Below are 23,191 nucleotides of genomic sequence, written 5' to 3'. Positions count from 1 at the left end.
GTTAATCTTGGATATTTTTTTCCTGTTTTTAAAACTATGAAAATACTATTTAAACTAATTTCTAAGCCCCTTTTTAAAATTAAAAATGTAAGTTAGTTCGGGGAAGTATATTTGAGTAATGTGCATGATATTTAAAATGTATCTGAAAACATCCAAAATGTTACTTGTTCATGATCAGCCTTCCAGCTCCCATCAGAGCTTTGAGCACTTTTGTTTTTATTTAAGTTTTTATTTAAGTTTTTATTTAAATATATTCTAGTTTTCTACATCTTATGTCTTATTACTTGATGGCATTGATACTCTTTGTTGTGGCACAAGTCTAATAATTCACAATGAATAATCTGAAATTATATTTACACATTTATATCTTAGAAAATAATTGATTTGGTTTGAAATCATTCATGTGGTGAATACTTTTATAATTAGGATGTGTTGGCTTTCAGATCATTTCTTTCAGTCTGTGGGTTCAGGGCATATATTTAATTTTTTTCTTTCTAGAGGGTGTTAATGCCGATAGCATCAAACAAGCCTCAGAACAACTGAACAGCCGGTGGATCGAATTCTGCCATTTGCTAAGTGAGAGACTTAACTGGCTGGAGTATCAGAGTAACATCATCACTTTCTATAATGAGCTACAACAATTGGAGCAGATGACAACTACTGCTGAAAACTGGTTGAAAATCCAACCCACCACCCCATCAGAGCCAACAGCAATTAAAAGTCAGTTAAAAATTTGTAAGGTAAGAATCTTTTCTCCTTCCATTTGGAGCATAATCAATAGTTATTTCTTGGCGATTTCCAAGAAGACAGTAACAAATTATTTAGTAATGAAACGTTCACCTTCTAAGGATTTAGCTAAGCATAATAAAGTTCAAAATGTAAGCAACAAAAAGCAGTTTAAATATGTAAGACATAGATACCCGGATTCTAAAATTGTATTTGGCGTAGTTACACAGAGCTAATTGATTATTTTGGTTTGCGTAAGCATGAGGCGGTTTGGGCGTGTGGAAACCACATGTATCCTATGAAAAATGGCCTCTACTTTGGAACTCTTTCATTGCGACGAGTGAAACATAGTCATTTTGAAAAAGTGGAATCCATGGAAATAGTTTGAAACATTGGTCAACAACAAGCTTAGATGCAATATAACTGGATACATAAGGAAAATATTTAAAACTGATGGACCTCTCAAATTATGATAATTTGAGGAAGGTTTCTTTACAAAAAGATATTTTTAAAATGTAGTTGGAGTATAGAGGAACCACACCGGATAGTGTAGTAACCCAGCATCAGAGTTCTTACCTCTTTTAGGCCAGAAAGGATCAGTGAGAGAGAAGTTACAGAAACTCAGGAGACAGTCAGATCCTCATGGTAAAAGCAGCATGGCCAGCTTAAGGAATCCTCATAGAAATGGAGCAGAAAAATAAACACCCCACTTCACTTTTTTCCCTGCCTCCCGAATCTTGTCAGGGCTCCTCACTGACTAAACTTAATTGTAAGGCAAAGGACAAGGAACTGTCATCTGTAAATATCAGTCTCCTGGGTTACAGGAGAAGAGTGGACAGTGGATCTGGAGGGGCAACAAGATGGAAGTGGACAAAAGGGCCTGAGAATGAGATGAAAGGATTATGCCTTCAGGTGTAAGAAAACAAGAGCTGTATAATAATGAAAATAGCCTAAACTGTTTTCATTGTTACTGTGAGCTATGTACTTTTCACGGGGAATGAGAAACTGATTAGAGGATGGACTAAAACGTTTCCAGGATGAATCTTTAGTGATAGATCGAGATGATTACATTTAATACAAAAGACAAGGAGTAGAGATTCATTTGCATACTTTAAAAAGAATTGTTTAAATAAAAGTAGAATAGACATGGATAGGTGACAAGGTTGATTTAAAAAAGGTATTGGACCCAAAAAGTGATGAGAAATTCAAAGCTATTTTGAAGAGAAAAACAACTGAAGGACGTGATGGTTCTTCTTCAAATATTGGACCTGTAGCATTACTAGGTTTTCTGTTCTTGTGCTAGTTTGCTGAGGAAATAAACTCAGAAAGTATACTTTTGAATAAAGAAGATAAGGCACTTATTAAGCAAATACACACATCTAAGGAATTTCTACGTTTAGATACATTTTGTAATTTCAGAATAAAACCCATGCTGTTTTTCCTATGAATCAGAGGAATAATCCAAATACATTATTTCTTGCAACAAAATCTGATGTTACCTTATCTGATTCTTGAGATTCAGATATAGTAGTTAGTAATAGTACCTACACAGTACATTCATGCATAAAATATATATATTAAGTGTCTCTAATGTGTCTAAGAATGCTACTGAGTGTATTAATCAGCTCAGGCTGCCACAATAAATACCACAGACTGGGTGGCTTAAACAACACAGGTTTATTTTCTGAGAATTCTAGAAGCCAGAAAGTCCAGGATCAAGGTTTGGTAGGGTTCAGCTTCATCTTCTGGTGAAGACTCTCTTCCTGGCTTGCAGAGAACCAACTTCTCACTCTGTCCTCACGTTGCTTTCCTCTGTGTGTATACATGGAGAGAGAGAGAAAGAGGGCTATTTTCCTTTCTCTCTCTCTTTCTCTCTGCCTCCTTTTATAAAGCCACCAATCCCTAAGGGATTAGCCCCCCGCAACCCCCACCCAACCCTGATGACCTCATATAAACATCATTACCTCTTAAAAGTCCTATCACCAAATATAGTCTCACCGATGGTTAGGACTTCAACATGTCAATTTTGGAGGATACAATTCAGCCCATAGCACTAAGTTTTGGGAATATTAGAGTGGGCATTCATGGACTCTGATTTTATTGTATTTATGGAAAGCAGAAGAGAGAGATATGAAACAATGGAATCAATATTTTTAAATTTCCTGCTAGGATCATTGGTTTAAACAAAGATGCAAAGCTTTGGGAGAATGACTAACAGGGGAAAACGAACCTGATAGGGCCACCAAGGGCATCTTCCTTGAGGGAGGAGCATTTGAGTTGAGACTTTTGTGATGAGTTAGAATTAGGTAAGAGAACAGTGAAGCAAAAGCCTCCAGGCAGAAGGAACATGGCGATTGGGAGCAATAAAGGCCAGGCACCTTAAATAAGACCATTGTAAATGCTGAACATAGAGGGGCAGAGGAATGAGAGGAGAGACGAAGGGGAAAAGGCAGGTGTACAGGAGACAAACCAATGACTTCTGGAACCTGCTAGTATCTTGGTCTTGATTTGAGGAACAAATGGAGATCACCAGAGGTTTTATATATTAAAGATTGTCTGGAGGTTGAAGAAGTCATCCTAAGGGAAAATATTTCGCTTGCTGCATCCAGCCACAAAGTTCCAAATTCTGTTGTCACTTCCTTGTCACCCCTTACTCTTTCTCTCAGACCCATTGGTGCCTATTAATTTGAAGAATCATTTTATGTAAAATATTTAGCAAGATAAGTTTAATATTATTCGTACAAGGGCAAATATATATACTGTTCTGCTGAGATTAGTGATAGGTAAATAAATTATAACATGTTTCTCAGCATTTTATTTTATTTGGAGAAGTTTTATAACGTTAGAGTGCATATTTAGCACATATTCTAATGATTGGCAGAACTGGTTCTTAATATTTTGGGGGTTAGAGAGCCTTATGAGAATTGGAAGAAATTCATGAACCCTTTCCTGTGAAAAATACAAAAGCTTCCATGAGATAAGCGTATAATTTTAAAGAATAAACAGACTCAAAGTAGATGCCATACTCTGGAGGACCAACTAAACCAAATCCTTTTTTGGAAATAATGGCTAATTGTTAACATCTTTTTAAACACTGAATACTTCAGTTGAAAATTATCTCTTCTATGATTTATTCTCAGAACATTAAGGTCTCAACTGAACATTTGCCCAAATGTTTTATTAGTTTCAAAGTCCCCTTTGTTTTTCAGAACACACTTGGCTATAATGTTGGCTCTTTCTATAGCCCCCTGAACGGGAAAAATGGCGGCCCTCCATCTGACCAAATATAAATCAGGTTGTTAATGGTTCACAGTAGGTGCCAATGCTGCCATTTGTAAATCTAGTATACAAAGTATATATATATGTTTCTGTACTATAAATACAGAATGTTACCCGTTACCTCTTGTCTTATTTCTTATCCATGGATATATATCAACTTTCTAGCACTTGTTTGAGAGGATTTTGCTAAACATCTTTAAACTTCACCCACCAAAAAGATTGAATCGTCAGAGATTATTTTACCTGAATCAGCTCATAGTATTATAACCACATAAACACATTCCTCTGAAAGCTGTATTTATTTTTTTAATAAGTGGAATTGTACATTAGTCTTGCAACCATTACAGAATTTATGTGATAAATTTCTCAGCCATTCCTAAGACAAAAGTTACTCTCTCCCAAAGAGTATGAATGCCTCCATAAATATTAACTTTTTTTTTTGCCTTTTCACTTTGATTTTCAGGAAGCTCAGATTTAAATTTGTTCAGAATTGGTATAATTCTTTCCATTTTCTCTTTCTTCTAATAGGCTCATGTTCCAATTTTTAAATTTCAATTTTCCTGTTGTTACATATTAAATAGTAACTAATCCTCAAGTATTTTTTTCTAAAGACAGCATATATATGAATTATAAGTAAGCAGCCATGATAATAACACTTTTAAAAAGGGCAGTGAAAACTTTCTGAGTTCAAATTATATATGTATTAAATACAAAACAATTCCAATTTCACTGGAAACAAGAGCATGAAAACATTTATGTAGAGAATAGCATGTCCAAAAGAAATACAGTGCTAGCCACAAATTCAAGCCACATATGTAATTTAAAATGGTCTAGAAACTATTTTAGGAAAGGAAAAAGAAACGGTCAATGAATTTCAATAGTACATTTTACTTAACCTGATTTATCAAAAATATTATTTGAGAGTTTAATCAATATTTAAAAACTTTGAGATTATGTTCTCAGCTTTTCTTAGTCTTCAGAATTAAACGTATTTTGTAATTTCAATGCATCTAAATTTGGACCAGCCACATTTCAGGTGCCCAGTTGCCACATGAGCTAGTGATGGTACAGCAGTGTTCATGTGATTTTATCATACAAACCAGGTTACTACTGAGAGCGAAAGTGAGTGCTACTAAGAAGTGTGCCAGGACAACAAGAGGAAATCTGGACAGTCACCGTAATTTTAAAAGTGGCAATTGGCTGGGTGCGGTTGCTTACACCTGTAATCCCAGCACTTTGGGAGGCCAAGGTGGGCAGATCATGAGGTCAGGAGTTTGAGTCCAGCCTGGCCAACATAGTGAAACTCCGTCTCTACTAAAAATACAAAAAAGTAGCTGGACATGGTAGCGGGCACCTGTAATCCCAGCTACTCAGGAGGCTGAGGCAGGAGAATTGCTTGAACCTGGAATGTGAAGGTTGCAGTGGGCCAAGATCGCACCATTGCACTGCAGCCTGGGCAACAAGAGCGAGACTCTGTCTCAAAAAAAAAAAAAGTGGTTGCCTGTTTGTTCAGGAGAAGTAATGAGACCATACAAAACATAGAAGATTATAGATATATTTTTATATTTGTGTGTGTATATACATAAAATATTATATAGATTTTATATATGTGTATATAATCTATATAATTGTATCTTAATATATTTATAATTATAGTATACACATACATATATGTAGGTACATATGTAATTTATATTTTGCTCAAATGAAAGAGAAAATACTGTTCATTGAGTGAGCTTAGAATTTGAAGGAAAGGCACATCATTTTGATATAGGAGGGGTGCAGCCAAACACCTATATTTGATTTATGGAAAGGATTTAAGGTCATGCGTAGTACTTTTCCACTGTACACATTGATACCCATTAATGCTCTAAATTATGTCATCTTGAAATTTAAATATCATTATATAGGATGATACATATTGAACAAAGAGCCAAGGTATCCTTAAATGGATGGCCTGTGGTAGAGGCTTGTCTATACTGTCATGGATGTTTCTTATTAGATATTTGTCAAGGTTATTAAGCTAAACTTGCCTTACTGCTTTTTAATGCCTTCTTTTGCAAAATGTAATGTATGCAAAGTAAAAGTGTTATTTACTTTCCATACTCTATGGCACAGGATGAAGTCAACCGGCTATCAGCTCTTCAACCTCAAATTGAACGATTAAAAATTCAAAGCATAGCCCTGAAAGAGAAAGGACAAGGACCCATGTTCCTGGATGCAGACTTTGTGGCCTTTACAAATCATTTTAACCAAGTCTTTTCTGATGTGCAGGCCAGAGAGAAAGAGCTACAGACAAGTAAGTAAAAAGCCTAAAATGGCTAACTTGACATTTTCCAAATTGGTTATTTGTGGGGAAATCCAGAAAGTACTAACATGAAACAATAATTTCTGTAAATGGAACCATTCTTTCTACAACCTATATTAACAAGTAACGAAATACAGTTGTAACAGATAAGCTGTCTTTAGAGTTTTTTGTGCTGATAATAATTTTGTGACTTTGAGAAACAAAACATGTTTTGTATGGGAATAGCTTCTCCTTGGTGTATTGTAGATTTCAAAATCATATGTTTTGAATATAGAAGAAAATAAAAGAGCAGTTGAGGTCATATGAATACATTTTCATTAAGTCTGGCTCGCTGTATGTGCAAGGATATTTGCTAGGCATCTTCTAATACTTCTGTCAATTTATCTGAAGAGTATTATAGCTTTAGCATACATGTGGCAACTGAAACTCAGCAAAGGACAAATTATTCTTTGGGCTACATTTTACTACTGGATCACTATAATTACATAAATCCTATTTTTTCCTTTGATGATACAAGATAAAAGTGGAGCAATTATGCAAATTCATACCATGTGACTAGCAAATTTTTCAAGATGTTTCTTTTGTCTCTTCCTGAATTGCTTTAATAAGATGATGTTAATACATAGTATCTGCTCCAAAATATCTCTACTCATCAACTTAATTTTAAGACAAAAATTCTTTTCAGAGACAGACTAATGACCACCTTTATGAAATAGTAAATGGGTTTTTGATTCAGGACTATATGCATGCATATATGTGTTCATGTGCACACATAAAGAATTAGTGAGTACAATTGGGTTTGAAGGCATTAAGATAAAAGTATTTTTCTGAAAAAATCTCTGCCCCAAATTTGTTATGAGAAGCACAGGAACATGTGTTTGTTTTCTACTAAAACTTTAATTAGTTGGAAAATACATTATCCTATTCCTTTTCTTTGTAAATATTTAAATAATTCACCATATAATACCATTTCCAGAATTAATGTAGTGATACACAAAGCTTTTCTCATTTCCCAGCTTTTCTTTTTTACAAAAATGAAATGAACTAAATAAAGCTAAGGATACTTTTTTTTTTTTTTTTTTTTTTTTACTTCAGAATCGTTTTTGCTAAGGGGTTTATTTTCCTGTACAGGAAGTAAAACTTTATAAATAATATCAGCTCCCTCTAGTGGATTGCAGTATACTTGTTGCTGTGCCTCTGTAAAATCAATTTGGGAAAATATTTTAAATGTCCTAGATTTTCAAACATTGACCTATTTAACAATAATGTATTTTCACTTGTCCTTACATACATAACCCCCTCTTAAAGTTAAATACATTTAGTGGCTATGCAATAATTGTTGGGCAAAGGAGCCATTTCACTGGAAATTTACTTTAATCTGCGTATACCTCTTAATCATATTAAAGTTCAACTTTTTATCATTTACTTTAAAGATTTACAGAACAGCAATGTTTGGTAACTGAGATTTGTCTATGATGTTACGATATAAATACGTAATAATATATAGTCTCTATTCATACAGCTATCCATCCATCCATCCCTATCATCTGTCTTCTCTCTTTTAAATTTCATACCTACAAATGATGATTGTTTATAAAACTTCCTAACTTTTTCACTGCTTTTATATTTAAATAAATTGTCCCCATTTCTACTTTAGCAACACATCTTTAATGTTACTATTCACCCTTTTGGAATGCTTGTCTAGATTAATAAATAACCCTTTAATTAAATATGGAATATATATATATAGGGAATGAAAAATGTAGCATATGAAATTGCATAGCAGTTTATTTTGTTAATTTGAAATTATTTCAAATAATTGCACATGTGTATGCATTATACTCAAACTGGCACCAGGGAGTAAATCTCATTTCTTGTATAACTCCACAGTACTTTGGACATATTAAGTATGCAGGAAATAAGAGATAACAGAAGTGCCTAGGCATCCATACTGACTTTTATTTCCTCTTTATTTTTTTAAACTTGCTTTTTCACACAACAACCTGGCTTTTAAGATACACTTCCAGTGTTGGAAAATGGTATAAGGAACTGGTAGTTGTTATCTGATATAAGTGATAGGAGAAAATAATATAAAAAGATAAAATTCTATTTTCAAAGTAATTTTTACTCTATGCATAACTAATTTATACATCATTTTACCTAACCCTCAGAGAGAAACACATTGAGTATTTGTTATTACACCTATGTCACAGGTAAGCTAATGGGGCTTGAATAACTAAAAGGATGGATATGGGATGCTATAAGAGCTAGATTGTATACATGAATGTTCATAACAACATTATTCATAATAGCCAAAACGTAGAATAAACCCAAATGTCCATCCAGTGATGACTATATGAAGAAAATGGGCACATCCATACAAGGCAATGTTACTGAGTAATAAAAAGGGAGGAAGTACTGATACATGCTACAGCATGGATTACCCTTGAAGACATTATGCTAAGTGAAGGAAGCCAGTCACAAAAGTTCATATGTTATATGAGTCTCTTGATATAAAATGGCCACAACCGGCAAATCTGTACAGGCAGAAATAAGATTAGTGGTTGCCTAGGTCTGGCAGGATGAGGGTGCGGAATTGTTTCCCATGACAGTTGGTAAAATACTTTTCTAGAAACTGAAAACCAGTAAACTCATGTTATATGCTAGACGAATATAGAAACACAGCATCTAGTCTGTTGTAGTTAATTGTTTCAACAAAGAAAAAATGAAACCTTATTTCTAAATGTAAATAAGGAAAAACATTGGTGATATAATTTGAGTTTATTTCATTAACAATGTGGAAATCATGTCAACATAATTATTAGGGATTTTGTTGGTTTGGTTTAGTTTTGCAAAAATGGAGAAAGTGACAGTATTACATATGACAAAGCCAGTGTTTTGGCTTTTCTAAAGTTTCAAAAATTATTATCTTCTGTTCTCCACCATTAGATTGCTTTCAGAAGAGTGTCTTGCTCACTTATTCACTAATAAATTTAAGAAATATTTTTGAACACCTGGTATATGCCGTAAAAGTACTGGGCACTGGGTAGTATATTTGGTGGAGAAAATCAAGAGCAATATGTCTTCATGGAGCTTATTGAAAGAAAGATAATAAAATTGAATATTTGAATATTATTGCAGATTATAATTACTTTGGGGTCTGGAACCGTGATTCTGGGGAGACGATGTTAGAATCAAACCTGGAGAATGGGCAGGTGCCAGCTATGTGATAAGTTGGAGAAAGGACATTAGGAGAAATGAAAAGAAACACAAATAGCCAAAGGTGAAGAATGAGGGCTTGACATGTCCAAAAGACATAAAGGAGGCCAGAAAGGCTGGAATGTAACAAATCAAGGAAAGATTAGGACAAGATGAGGGTAGAATTGCTCAAGGCCCCCATAAACTTCTGTAAGAGATTTGCATTTTAAGAGCAGTTGACATTTCCAAAAGAATTTCAATTGAGGAAATGAAGTAACCTTAGTTGTATTTTTTAAAAAGTCACCCTGTAGCTGGTATGTGAGGAAAAAATGCAATACAAGTCTGAGGAGAAGCAGAAAGACTTGTGGAAAGTATAGCCACGCAGAGGGCAGTCCATTGAATCTTAAACTACAGTTGTGATAAGATAAAGAAAAATCATTTCAACCCTGGAAGAGGCGATTATCTGGGGAGGTGTAGCGGGGAAGATGTTCTTGCCAGAATTGAAAGAAAATAACTTTTACCTCTTACAGAGACAGTAGAAGAAAAATTTAAGGGTAGCCAGTAAGGATGCTCTCCATGGCCATAATTTCAAGCTCTATGGTTAGTCTCTACCTGTCCCTGTTAGGATGCTGAGACTGGGAATTAAAACAAAGTTTGATGTGAAGTAACTCTTCTAGCTGCAGTTCAGAAAATTGACCTAATTTACTTTATTAAAATTTTAAATTTTTTATTTTAAAATTTTATTTTTAATACATATATGCAAAGGAATGTGTGGTTCCACTAGACACATACTCTATTGCATTGCTCCTTCACTCCAGAAACTAGATAAACTGTTTGTAAATGTTCCTTTCAAAAATTGTGTTATGTTTATCAATAACATCAAGAGGAAGTATAGCAGACATATTTATTTAAGCAAGCTATTTGCTTATTGTGAGATACAAGAATTGTTCCCTGACCTCAAGAATCACGGGAAAACTCGCTAAATGCATAGTTAAAGCTATACATATATATGTATGTATGTGTGTATATACACATGTTGCATATATATGTATGTATATACACATGTTGCGTATATATGTGTATATACACATGTTGCGTATATATACGTATATACACATGTTGCGCACATATATACACATACACATATTGTATATATATATGTATACACATGTGTATATATACATGTATACATATTGTATATATACATATGCACATATATACATATTGTATATATACATATACACACATTTACATATTGCATATATACATATACACATATTTACATATTGTATATATACATCTATACATATTTACATATTGTATATATACATCTATACTAGATACATATTGTATACATCTATACTATATAGATATATACATATTGTATATGTACGTACATACTATATACATATTGTACATGTACATATACGTATATACGTTTTTATATATATAACATATGTATATATACATATATACGTGTTGTATATATACAATATATGTATATATACATATATACGTGTTGTATATATACATATTGTATATATATAGTGTATGTACACATACACGTATATACACATTGCGTATGAAGTTCCTGTCACATAAATTTTATATATGTGTGTGTGTATATATATGTCTATATGTGTATATTTACATATGCGTATATATACATATATACACATATATATACATATATACGTATTGTATATATACACATATAGACATATGTATACACACACACATATATATATTAAATTTATGTGACAGGAACCTCATACTATTTTCCAAAATGGCTGTACTAATTTACATTCCCACCCACAGTGTATAAGTGTACTTTTCTCCACAGCCTCTCCAACATTTATCTTTCATCATTTTCAAAGTTGCCGTTCTAATTTTAACATGTGTAAGGTGACACATCATTGTGGTTTTGACATTTTTCTGATGTTTAGAGATGTCGAGCATTTTTTCACATATCTGTTGGCCCTTGGTGCCTCTTATTTAGAGAAATGTCTGTTCATATCCCTTGCCCATTTTAAAATCAGATTATTTGTTTTCTTGCTGTTGAGTTGTTTGAGTTTTCTGTATATTTTGGATATTAACCCCTTACCAGATACTTGGTTTGCAAATATTTTTTCTTGATCTGTGAGCTGCCTCTTCACTCTGTTAATAGTTTCCTTTCCTGTGCAGAAGCTTTTTAGTTTGATGCAATCTAATTTGTCTATTTTTGCTTTTGTTGCCCATGCCATATCAATTTGAGCATTATTCATCACAGGCAAGATATCGAAACAACCTAAATGTCAATCACAGAATGAATGGATACAGAAAATGTGATATATATCATCATATATATAGTGATATATATATATATACTGATATATATAGCAATATATATATACTGATATATATATAGTGATATATACTGATATATATATAGTGATATATATATATTCCCATGTCTATATGTGATATATATAGACAATGAAACACTATAAAGTCTTTAAAAGGAAGGCATTTCTGTCATTTGCCACCATGTAGGTGGCACTGGCGGACATTACGCTAGCTGAAATGAGCCATGCAAAGAAAGACAAATACTATATGATCTCACTTATGTGAGAAATCCAAAAAAAGTTAAATTATAGAAACAGAATAGAAAGGTAGTTAGCAGATACTGGGGGGAAGAGGAAGGTTGGGAAAGGGAAAGTGTCGATCAAAGGCTAGAAAGTTTCAGTTAGACTGGAGGAATAAATTGTAGCGATCTCTCGTACTGTGTGGTGGACACAGTTAATAAAAATCTATATTTCAAAATTGGTAAGAGAATAGATTTTAATATCCTCATCACAAAAAAAGATAAATTGGTGGAGGTGATTATTATGTTAATTAACCAGAGTGAATCTTTTACAATGCATACATAGATCAAAACATCACATTATACCCCATAAATACACGGAATTATTATTTGTTAGTTAAATATGAAATAGTTTAACAGGATATTTTGAAAATAGGATTGCTAAGTGGATAGAGCTACTTTTACAAAAAGAGGGAAAATTCAGCAAAAGAAAAAACTCTTACATTCTAATAAGTATTTCTGTAGTGTGGTAGTTTATACTTACACAAAGTGGTTTAGAAAAATGCCACTGATCTGGAAAATAAATCAGTTGTCCAGGAGGTGAATAATAGGGAAGTATTTATGAAAATGTCCCCAATTTCAGTTGGTTTATTGGGGTTTTATGACTTTTAAAACAAATTTTAAGGTGATCTTAGGTAAAATTCCTATAAACCCATCTACTGCATTCATGTCAGACCACACCTGGTGCCCGTTGTGAGAATGGAGCCTGAGCATCAGGGACTTTCAGCAGAGCAAGTGGCATAAGCAAAAAGGCGTGAAGTAATTAAAAGGCGTATTTTGATTTGAGGATAGAATTTTGATTGTGTTAGGAAATCGGGCTAAAATGTTGATTGAATTCCCAATCAGAAAGATCCTTGTATTTCAAACTAAGGAAACAACTTATATGTTGACATTAGCAATTCAAGTTATACTCAGACTTCGTTGTACTTCTAATAATCTGACGGACCATATCTAGTATATTAATCATCATATATCATGGGTCCTGTCTTATTTCTTGACACCATTGTCAGTGTTCACGTTTTAGAGAAATGCTTACTTTTGTCATGGTCTATGTTATTTAATAAAGTTTGGTGCCTTTGCTGATTGCATTATCTCCTTGACTTTAGATTGACCATGGGGAATAGGAAAAAGGTGGGATCTGGTTGGCATGGAATTAAAGGCTCAAGTTGAGCATTTTTCCGAAGTAGATATATGTCATTAGTTCAGCTTCTACACACATGTGCAGTCCATTTTTTCTCCCACAGGTAGTGATGGGGAATTCAAGTTGGACTCGATTTCGTATTCACAACAGGACTTCTAATGTTTCTAAATGCTGTCAATATTAAGGCTACTAACATATCATCTCTTGCTCTCCCCAAATGGATTACATGGGAGCCTTTTCCAGCTTCTATCTAAGCCCTATCCAACAGAAAAATAATGTGAGCAATATATTTAATTTTAAACATTCTATAAACCACATTAACAGATGAACAGGTAAAAGTCGTTTCAAAATATTGTTTCATCATAGAATCAAAATTTTAAAATGTAGAAATATGTTTACATTCTTTTTATATGAACTGTCCAATATCTGGTGTGTCTTTATATGTACAAAGCATCTCAACTCAAACTGGCCACATTTCAAGTGGTTAACGGATGCGTAGCCGGTTGCTACCTTATTGGTTGGCACAGTTTTGTCTTCCTTCTCTCTACTCTACATTCTCTGATGCTTAAGTGCCTATTTTCTGATTAGTTCTGTTTTTTAAGAGGAGAGATTTTTTTTTCAGTGAAGTGTTATATGTAACCGATTGCTCTGATGTCTCTTTATCATGATATTTATGTCCTTCAGAATTTTCAATGTGTGTCTCTGTTTGCTTTCCAGTTAAAGTGCTTTGCCCTTGACATAGACTCATGTATATTAGAAAATGTAGCATGTAATTTCATACTTAGCTCTTTTGTTTATAACAGAATAATCTTGCTTTGCCTCTCTTGGCCTGTCCTTTGCTGTCCTCTTCCTTTTTCTCTCTTCTTTTTCCCTTTAGCCCCTCCCTCTTTTAAGAGTTAAAGACAGGCAGTTTTTAAACAGAAGGTGCGGACGACTTCTTTTCTATATTCCTTTTTCTATAATTTTAGATGTCAGTTTGCCTATACTTTATAACTTCCATCCCTCACATGGCTATATTAAATGTCTAGATATTAATGGAATTTTTTTTTTTACTTTTCAAGATAAACAGTAGTGCAGGATAGGAGCCCTTAATTTTTATTTTCCCAATAAATTACAGCACGTGCTTCCAAGCTTGCAATCTCTTATATTAATTTTCATTTTGTTGAATATATTTCACTAATAAAAATAAAAAGATATCTGCATTTTAAAAATGGTGCTTTTGCAACAGAATAGTAGAAACTATCATAGGAATACTTTCTTTTGAGATAAAAGTTACATATTTATAAGCCATATATTAGCTAAATATTAAATCTTCAGGCCATATTTTTTCTGAGTCTGTGCTGAGTCTAATGATGTCGGTAGAACTGTCGAGGTCTTTTAAGATGGTAGGTTATTAGATTGGATATGTTTATTGTCTTATTGCTGTCAGTAAAGATAAACTTATCTGTTGGATTATTAATCTCTATTTCTACATAAAAGGAAAAAAAGTGAATTTCCCTACATCGAGCTGGTCTATTTCTGCTCCTATGTTGGGATCACAAGGGCAGCATCTACAGATATCTTGCCAACCAGTAGGTGGGGCAGCTCATATTGTGTTTGCCCTTGGGTACATTAGCTTCTGTGTAAGACTTTTTCTTTCTTCTTATCTGAAACAGATTTAGAATTCTTCACTGGCATTCCCTGGCATGCATGGTTTAAATTAGATACTCTATACCGTTGCAAATCGTCAAGCATTTCCTGAACCTTGATAGTAATTATTGCTGTCATTACATAGTGTCATTATATTCTACATAAGAAAATCAGAAAAAGAAATTGTGATATTTATGTTAGTAGGTGTGTATTTTTTTTTCCAGCTTGCCTCAGAAACTATATTAGATGTACAAGTTCCCAAACCAATCTTTGGAAGTTTATTTCTTAAAGCTACAAAAGAATTTCCAAGAGATTAGATTTTTTGAAATGATCAGTTTGAAATGAATTTAATACAAAATTAGGATGAGGGTTGGAATGCAAGGAGGAATTAAAAATATGCGTATTTTAATTATAGTTTACCAATATGAAGTGATTTCTGTGAGATTCAGTTGTTGGACCATTTAGTGTAGATACATGCAATAAAAATCGTAAAGTTTTCTTGAATAGAAGACTAGTAGCAAATGAAAGGATCTCATCCCCTGAATGTTGTTCATCTTTGGCACTCTGAAGTAGTTGACAGATGATCACTCAGCCTCAATTTTTTTAGGTGCTGGAGAATGGATTGAATGAAAACTATGAGCTTTGACTTAAGACTATGATAAAATTTAAAGTTTATAATATAACCAGTGCTTAAGATTCTGAGGAAAATATTGACTTCTCAGTGACTTCAAATTTGATGTAAATTTGATATTTTCTATTTAAACATATTAAACATACATTTTCATTGTTAAAAATAATGTAGTTAATGAATTCTGTGAATATGTGAATAATGACAGCATAAACATATTGCAAAAGGCAGGTAATTTTAATCATATTTAAGATGTATGTAAAGGCCAGGTGCAGTGGCTCACACCTGTAATCTCAACACTTTACAAGGCTGAGGCAGAGGATAGCTTCAGTACAGGAATTTTAGACCAGCCTGGGCAACATAGGGAAACCTCATATCTTCAAAAAAAAAAAAAAAAAGAAAGAAAGAAAAAAATAAGCTGGCATGGTGGCACGTGTCTGTAGTCCTAGCTACTCGGGAGGCTGAGATGGGAGAATCAGTCAAGCCTGGGAAGTCGAGGCTTCAGTGAGCCATGATTGCACCACTGCAGTCCTGCCTGGGTGACAGAAAAAGACCCTGTGCCAAAGAAAAAAAGATGTATATGAACAATCTTTGTTACCTTATTGTATAATTTTCAAAAATATAGCTGATATTTTAATGGTCAGTAAACTAATCTTTGAGAATATGTAGCTCAGTTAGCTCATTTCTTCGTTGTTTTCTGATGGCCTGTATCATCTCCATAGTTTTTGGGGATAATTTTTTTCTGCACTTTCCACTTTTACATGTTAGTTCTGTCTTCTGTCAGAGCAGAGTGGAATTTTGGTTTAGCTTTCAGTGGGGGGACCTCAAGTCTTTTACCTGTATACCGATCAGAAGTTATACAGAAAAAGATCAATAATTCAGAGACTGAAGTGTTTCAGTTTTCATTAAACAGAAAGACCAGAAAGAAGTTAAAGAGGAGACATGTTCAAGTTCAATTAAACCAATTTTTATGAAGCTTATGATTCATCCAACATACCGCCTTGTGTCTGCCCATAGTCCCCTCTCCTTCTAGATCTTTGCTGAAATGACATCTCAGACACAATCATTTGCTTCATTGTAATTAAATACCCCTTTACTTCACTGCTATTTATAAGGTCCCTTTTGGACTTTGTTTATTAATAATCATCTAGCATTTAATCATCTAGCATTCACATAAATGCATCTGCCACTCTTGCCACTCCTCTTCAACATAGTACTAGAAGTCCTAGACAAAGCAGTCAGACAAGAGAAAGAAATAAAGGGCATCCAAATCGGTAAAGAGGAAGTCAAACTGTCAGTGATTGCTGACTATATGATCATTTACCTTCAAAACCCTAAAGATTCCTCCAGAAAGCTTCTAGAACTGATAAATAATTCAGCAAAGTTTCCAGATATAAGATTAATGTACAAAAATCAGTAGCTCTTCTATATACCAACAACGACCAAGCAGAGAATCAAATCAAGAACTCAACCCCTTTTACAATAGTTGCAAAAAATAAAATAAAACAACAAGAACAACAACAAAACTTAGGGATATACCTAACCAAGGAGTCGAAAGGCCTCTCCAAGGAAAACTACCAAACACTGCTGAAAGAAATCATAGATGACACAAACAAGTGAAAACACATCCCATGCTCATGGATGGGTAGAATCAATATTGTGAAAATGACCATACTGCCAAAAGCAATCTACAAATTCAATGCAATCTCCATCAAAATACCAGTATCATTCTTCACAGAATTAGAAAAAAAGATTCTAAAATTCATATGGAACCAAAAAGGAGCCTGCACAGCCAAAGCAAGACTAAGTAAAAAGAACAAATCTGGAGGCATCACACTACATGATTACAAACTATACTATAAGGCCATAGTCACCAAAACAGCATGGTACTGGTATAAATATAGGCACATAGACCAATGGAACAGAATAGAGAACCCAGAAATAAACTAAAATACTTACGCAAACTGATCTTCAGCAAAGCAAATGAAAACATAAAGTGAGGAAAGGACACCCTTTTGAACAAATGGTGCTGGGATAATTGGCTAGCCACATGTAGGAGACTGAAATTGGCTCGTCATCTCTCACCTTATACAAAAACCAACTAAAGATGAATTAAAGACTTAAACGTAAGACCTGAAACTATAAAAATTCTAGAAGATAACATTGGAAAAAACTTTCCAGACATTGGCTTAGGCAAGGATTTCATGACCAAGAACCCAAAAGCAAATGCAGTAAAAACAAAGATAAATAGCTGGGACCTAATTTAAACTAGAAAGCTTTTGCACGGCAAAAGTAACAGTCAGCAGAGCAAACAGAAAACCCACAGAGTGGGAGAAAAATCTTCACAATCTATACATCTGACAAATGACTAATATCCAGAATTTGCAACAAACTCAAATCAGTGAGAAAAATACAATCCCATCAAAAAGTGGGCTAAGGACACGAATAGACAGTTCTCAAAAGGAGATATGCAAATGGCCAACAAACATATGAAAAAATGCTAACATTATGAATGATCAGGGAAATGCAAATCAAAACCACCATGTGATACCACCTTGCTCTTGCAAGAATGACCATAATAAAAAAAATGAAAAAACGTACATTGTGGCATGGATGTGGTGATCAGGGAACACTTCTACACGGCTGATGGGGATATAAGCAAGTACAGCCACTACGGAAAACAGTATGCAGATTCCTTAAATAACTAAAAGTAGAACTACCGCTTGATCCAGCAATCCCATTACTGGGTATCTACCCAGAGGAAAAGAAGTCATTTTTCAAAAAAGATACTTGCACATGCATGTTTATAGCAGCACAATTCACACCCGTACAATCCTAGAACCAATCCAAATGCCCATCACTGAATGAGTGGTTAGAGAAACTGGTGAGTGTGTGTGTGTGTGTGTGTGTGTGTGTGTGTGTGTATGTTTATATATGTGTGTGTGTGTGTGTATATGTACGTATGTATATATGATGGAATACTACTCAGTCATAAAAATGAATGAATTAACAGCATTTGCAGTGACCTGAATGAGATTGGAGACTATTATTCTAAGTGAAGTAACTCAGGAATGGAAAACCAAATATCGTATGTTCTCATTGATACGTGGGAGATAATTTATGAGGACGCACAGGCATTAGAATGATACAATGGACTTTGGGAACTTGTGGGGAAGGGTGGTGGGGGGAGAGATAAGAGACTACAAATAAGGTACAGTGTATACTGCTCAGGTGATGGGTGCACCAAAATCTCACAAATCACCACTAAAGAACTTACTCATGTAACCAAATACCACCTTTACCCCCAAAAACTTATGGAAAAATAAAAAATAAATGTATCTGGTTAATAGAGAAACATGTTATTTATATAAATTGAAACAGTGAGAATATAAGTACCACAAATATCTTTCAATAAGAAATCAGAAGTGCTCAGATTAAATATAATCTCTTTTTTATGAGTTCCCAAATAAATGCAATATAAGTATATTGAATAAAATTATCCATTTCTAACATTTCAGTATCCATTGCCAACACACTCTAAAATTATCGGAACCATCTGAATACTACATTAAATACATGCAAAATACTTTCCTATATTCTTCTCATTTAGTGTAGAAGGAATTGGTTTATTTAAATGACATTCATATCCCAGCAATTAAAATAATATGATTTAGATAACGTTATTAGATGTGGTGATATAAACCAGGACTTTTTATTGTGATTTTATGTATTTAAAAACATTGTTAGCCATTATCTGTTTAAATATGGCTTCTGCCACATTCCGGGATGCATGTATATTAGACCATTTTACTGTGTTTTCTATCTTTTTGTGTCTCCATGTTTCATTCCAGGTATTTACTTCTGAATCTTAAGGTTTAGTAATTCTCTATTTACCCCTGTGAAATTTGCGTTAAACCCATGCACCTAGTTCTTATTTTTCACTTATTGTATTTTTAATTCTAGAATTTCCTTTGGATTATCCCTAAAATATTGTTAAGTCCTTTTTATGGCTTACAGTTCTCTGCAGCGTTCTCAATCTTGTGTCTAATCTCTTTCAGCATAGTCCGTGTAGCTGCTTAAGTCACATTTCATATATATACGTATACACACATGTACTTTAAAACATATAAGCTTGTGTGTATACACATACTGTATATCTCTATATAATACTTTTCCTAATATACTTATATATTATAATTATACATATAAAAGTATATACATACACACGCACACATATGCCTCTTTAATAGCCTGTTTTCTCAATTGCAATTGGGATTAACAACGTATATATCTCACAGGTTTATTATAAGAATTAAGAATGATAGTATTTATGGGATTATTACTAGAGTTCTTGATACATATACTAAGCATGCATTAATGGGTTTTGTTTTGGTAAAATTAGACATGACATGATATAATTTAAAAATCAAGGGCTTTGGATAATGATACTATTTTTTTCCAAAGGCAAATGATAACACTGAGAGAGGGTAGCCTTTCAATATCAGATACAATTGGACTCTGCTCAATTTCTGCAAATACCATCTGTATCACCTTTAGCAAATTACGTAGCTTCTCTGTTTTTCTGTTTCCTGACCTTATAAAAGGAATTGAACAATATAGATTTTACAGGCTGATTTGTGAATTTAATGTAATATATGTAAGGTCCCTGGCATATTACAAATGTAGCAGGAATGTATCTTCATAATGATATTAAATATATTTTTCAGATTTTCTAATTTTGTTAATATTTGAAACTAGTAATATAATTGAGTTTGCTGACAATTTAGGAAAACATGGCAAAGTGTGAAACAATTAAGTGATTCTCATTCTTTTTTCCCTTTTGATAAAGTTTTTGACACTTTGCCACCCATGCGCTATCAGGAGACAATGAGTGCCATCAGGACATGGGTACAGCAGTCAGAAACCAAACTCTCCATACCTCAACTTAGTGTCACCGACTATGAAATCATGGAGCAGAGACTCGGGGAATTGCAGGTCTGTGAATATTTGAATGTCAAAACAGTAAAGCATGCTTATCAAGCATTCACATTGATATGACCTTTAAATAATATTAGAATTTAAGTAATTCTGGCAAGTATGGTAGTTTGCCCATTGAGGAAATGAAAATGAGACTTTACAGTATTATTTATGCATATACTCTATCTATGTATATATGTATACGGGCATATATACGTGCTGTTTTTTACAACAATTGTATGATCTATTTATGAAATATATTTTTAATTTAGCATGCATTTTCAGATGTATTGATTTTGATTATTAGAAAAACCATTGTTTTATTCCCCACCTTTGCTTCTTTATTTGTAACTCCTATCACATTCTCAAACTGATGGGTAAAATCAGTGTACAGTCATCCCTTCGTATCCATGGGGAATTGGTTCCAGGAACTCCTATGAATAATAGAATTCACAGATGTTCAAGTCCTTGATATGAATGGTGTAATATTTGCATATAACTTATGCACATCCTCCCATATACTTTAACTCATCTCTGGATTACTTATAATGCCTAATACAATGTAAATATTATGAAAATAGGTGTTATACTGTATTATTTAGGAAGTAGTGACAATGAAAAAGTCTTACATGTTTAGTACGGATGTAATTATTTTTTTAAAATGTTATCTATTAGTAGTTGACTGACTCCACTGGTTCAGAATCCACAAATATAGAGGGCTGGCTATATTTATAAAATTAGTTTAAATTTAAACATTAATTTTATGTAATATAATGAGATATTTGAATTCTAATAGCTACATTTTTTTAACATCCTTATATCAGTAAAGATGTATTAATATGGGAAGTGAAAGAAATAATTCGTAAGAGATTTTAGAATACTTTTCCTACTTTATTTTTAGGTGGAGTTTCATTCTTGTTGCCCAGGCTGGAGTGCAGTGGTGCTATCTCAGCTCACTGCAACCTACACCTCCCGGGTTCAAGTGATTCTCCTGCCTTAGCCTCCTGAGTAGCTGGGATTATGGGTGCGTGCCATCACTCCTGGCTAATTTTTGTATTTTTAAAGTAGAGATGGGGTTTCACCATTTTGGCCAGGCTGGTCTCAAACTCCTGACCTCAGATGATCCGCCTGCCTCAGCCTCCCAAAGTGGTGGGATTACAGGCCTGAGCCACTGCACCCGGCCCTTTTCCTACGAATTTTAAAATACTACATCATATATTCAATAACTTTTTACTTCTGAAGACATGAAAACGTATTAGTTATATTTAGAAGCTGAGATAATATGTGCATTTTAAGAAAAATGTTTAAAAATTTAAATTTTAACTTTATCATATAGAATCTTTTGGATAATTAAATATTTTTTTGAAGTAATATATTCAAAGAAAAATATATTTAAACAAGTTTCATTATATATTGTCCTATTTAGATATTTATTCTACTACAATACCAAATGGTAGCTGTTTAACCTTTTTTGTTTCCTTTTGTTGTGGTTTTTAATGCTTGGCATAATGATTCCAAAGTCTATTTGGAAAAATGTGTGGCCTAATAGAACTAGTAAACTTTTAAACATAAGAATAAAAATGTGCAAAAATAAGAGTGGAGAAAACACACAAGAAAAGCAATTAGATGAGCAGAAGAGACTATTTCCACTCAAAAAGATAGGATAGAAAATAATTGTTCATAAATATTATTGGGAAATGTATTAACTAACAAAAAGGTATGAACATTTCCTCCAGAGTTACACCAAAATAAAAACCACATACAGTAAAATGTTCAAAAAATGTGAGGAAGCCCAGAGTTTGGAAAATTTTTAAAATAATAATGTTATAAAAATTTAGGTGGAGAAGCATAAAAATGAATGGAAGTAATCACAAACATTGTAAAAACACCAGAGACAATTTTAAAGAAATATGATACCAAGGAAACTTTTTTTTTTCTGTGAGTAAGGAATAAAGTCTTGAGTAAGGTACTCTCCAAAAAGAGACATACATGAATAATAAACCTATGAATGGTTGTAACTTTAATTGTAAAGGAAGAGGTAAAAAAATTTACAAAATGAGAACTTTTTTTTGCATATTAAATTGCATACACACAAAAGATATAAGTACCAATTTGGAAGGGGTGAACTAAAAATTCTCTCTTACTGCTGGAAATGTAAATTCAAGATGAATTTTACTGAGGTTAACTCTTCAGTGCATCCTAATAACATACAACATTAATATAATTTCCATGAAGTCTGTATCTTATGGAAATAATCAGAATACACTCAAAGATGTAAATGGAACTGGAGTTAGATAGGACATGGATGGATGGGTGGATGGATGGATGGATGGATGGATGGATGGATGGACAGGTAGGTAGATAGAGGTAAACATAATTTACAGGAGTAGAAAACTAGAAATTAATGTGTAGAACTAATAATGGAAATTGTTAAACTAGAGAAGCCATTACAATTTTTGTTTTGGAAAAAATAAAAATTTGACATGTGCAAATGCTCACAATAAAACACCTAGCTCAAAGTGTAGTTATATGCTAGATATTGTCTAAATAATCAGCCATAGGGTAACAATTTAAAAAAGTGAAATAAAGTTAAAAAGGTAAAGTAAAAAAACAAATTAAGTACCACCAAATAGGGATAGGATACTGTGAAACTATAAAACTTAGATATTTGGCAAATTTTTG

General features: G+C 33.3%; 1 protein-coding gene across 1 annotated transcript in view; it reads left to right on the top strand.

Annotated features, from left to right (window-relative positions):
- The window catches only part of DMD (dystrophin), a 2,251,240-nt gene that overhangs the window by 831,961 nt on the left and 1,396,088 nt on the right, over positions 1-23,191 (top strand). The window contains exons 20-22 of the mRNA XM_032756167.2: positions 499-740; positions 6,124-6,304; positions 20,382-20,527. Of these exons, the coding sequence (XP_032612058.2) occupies positions 499-740; positions 6,124-6,304; positions 20,382-20,527 (569 nt within the window). The remainder of the gene's footprint in view (positions 1-498; positions 741-6,123; positions 6,305-20,381; positions 20,528-23,191) is intronic.

This window comes from Hylobates moloch, unplaced genomic scaffold (assembly GCF_009828535.3).
Source record: "Hylobates moloch isolate HMO894 unplaced genomic scaffold, HMol_V3 SCAFFOLD_7, whole genome shotgun sequence".
Lineage (NCBI taxonomy): Eukaryota > Metazoa > Chordata > Mammalia > Primates > Hylobatidae > Hylobates > Hylobates moloch.
Note: the sequence above shows the minus strand (reverse complement) of the source record. Positions and strands in the feature narration are given on the sequence as shown.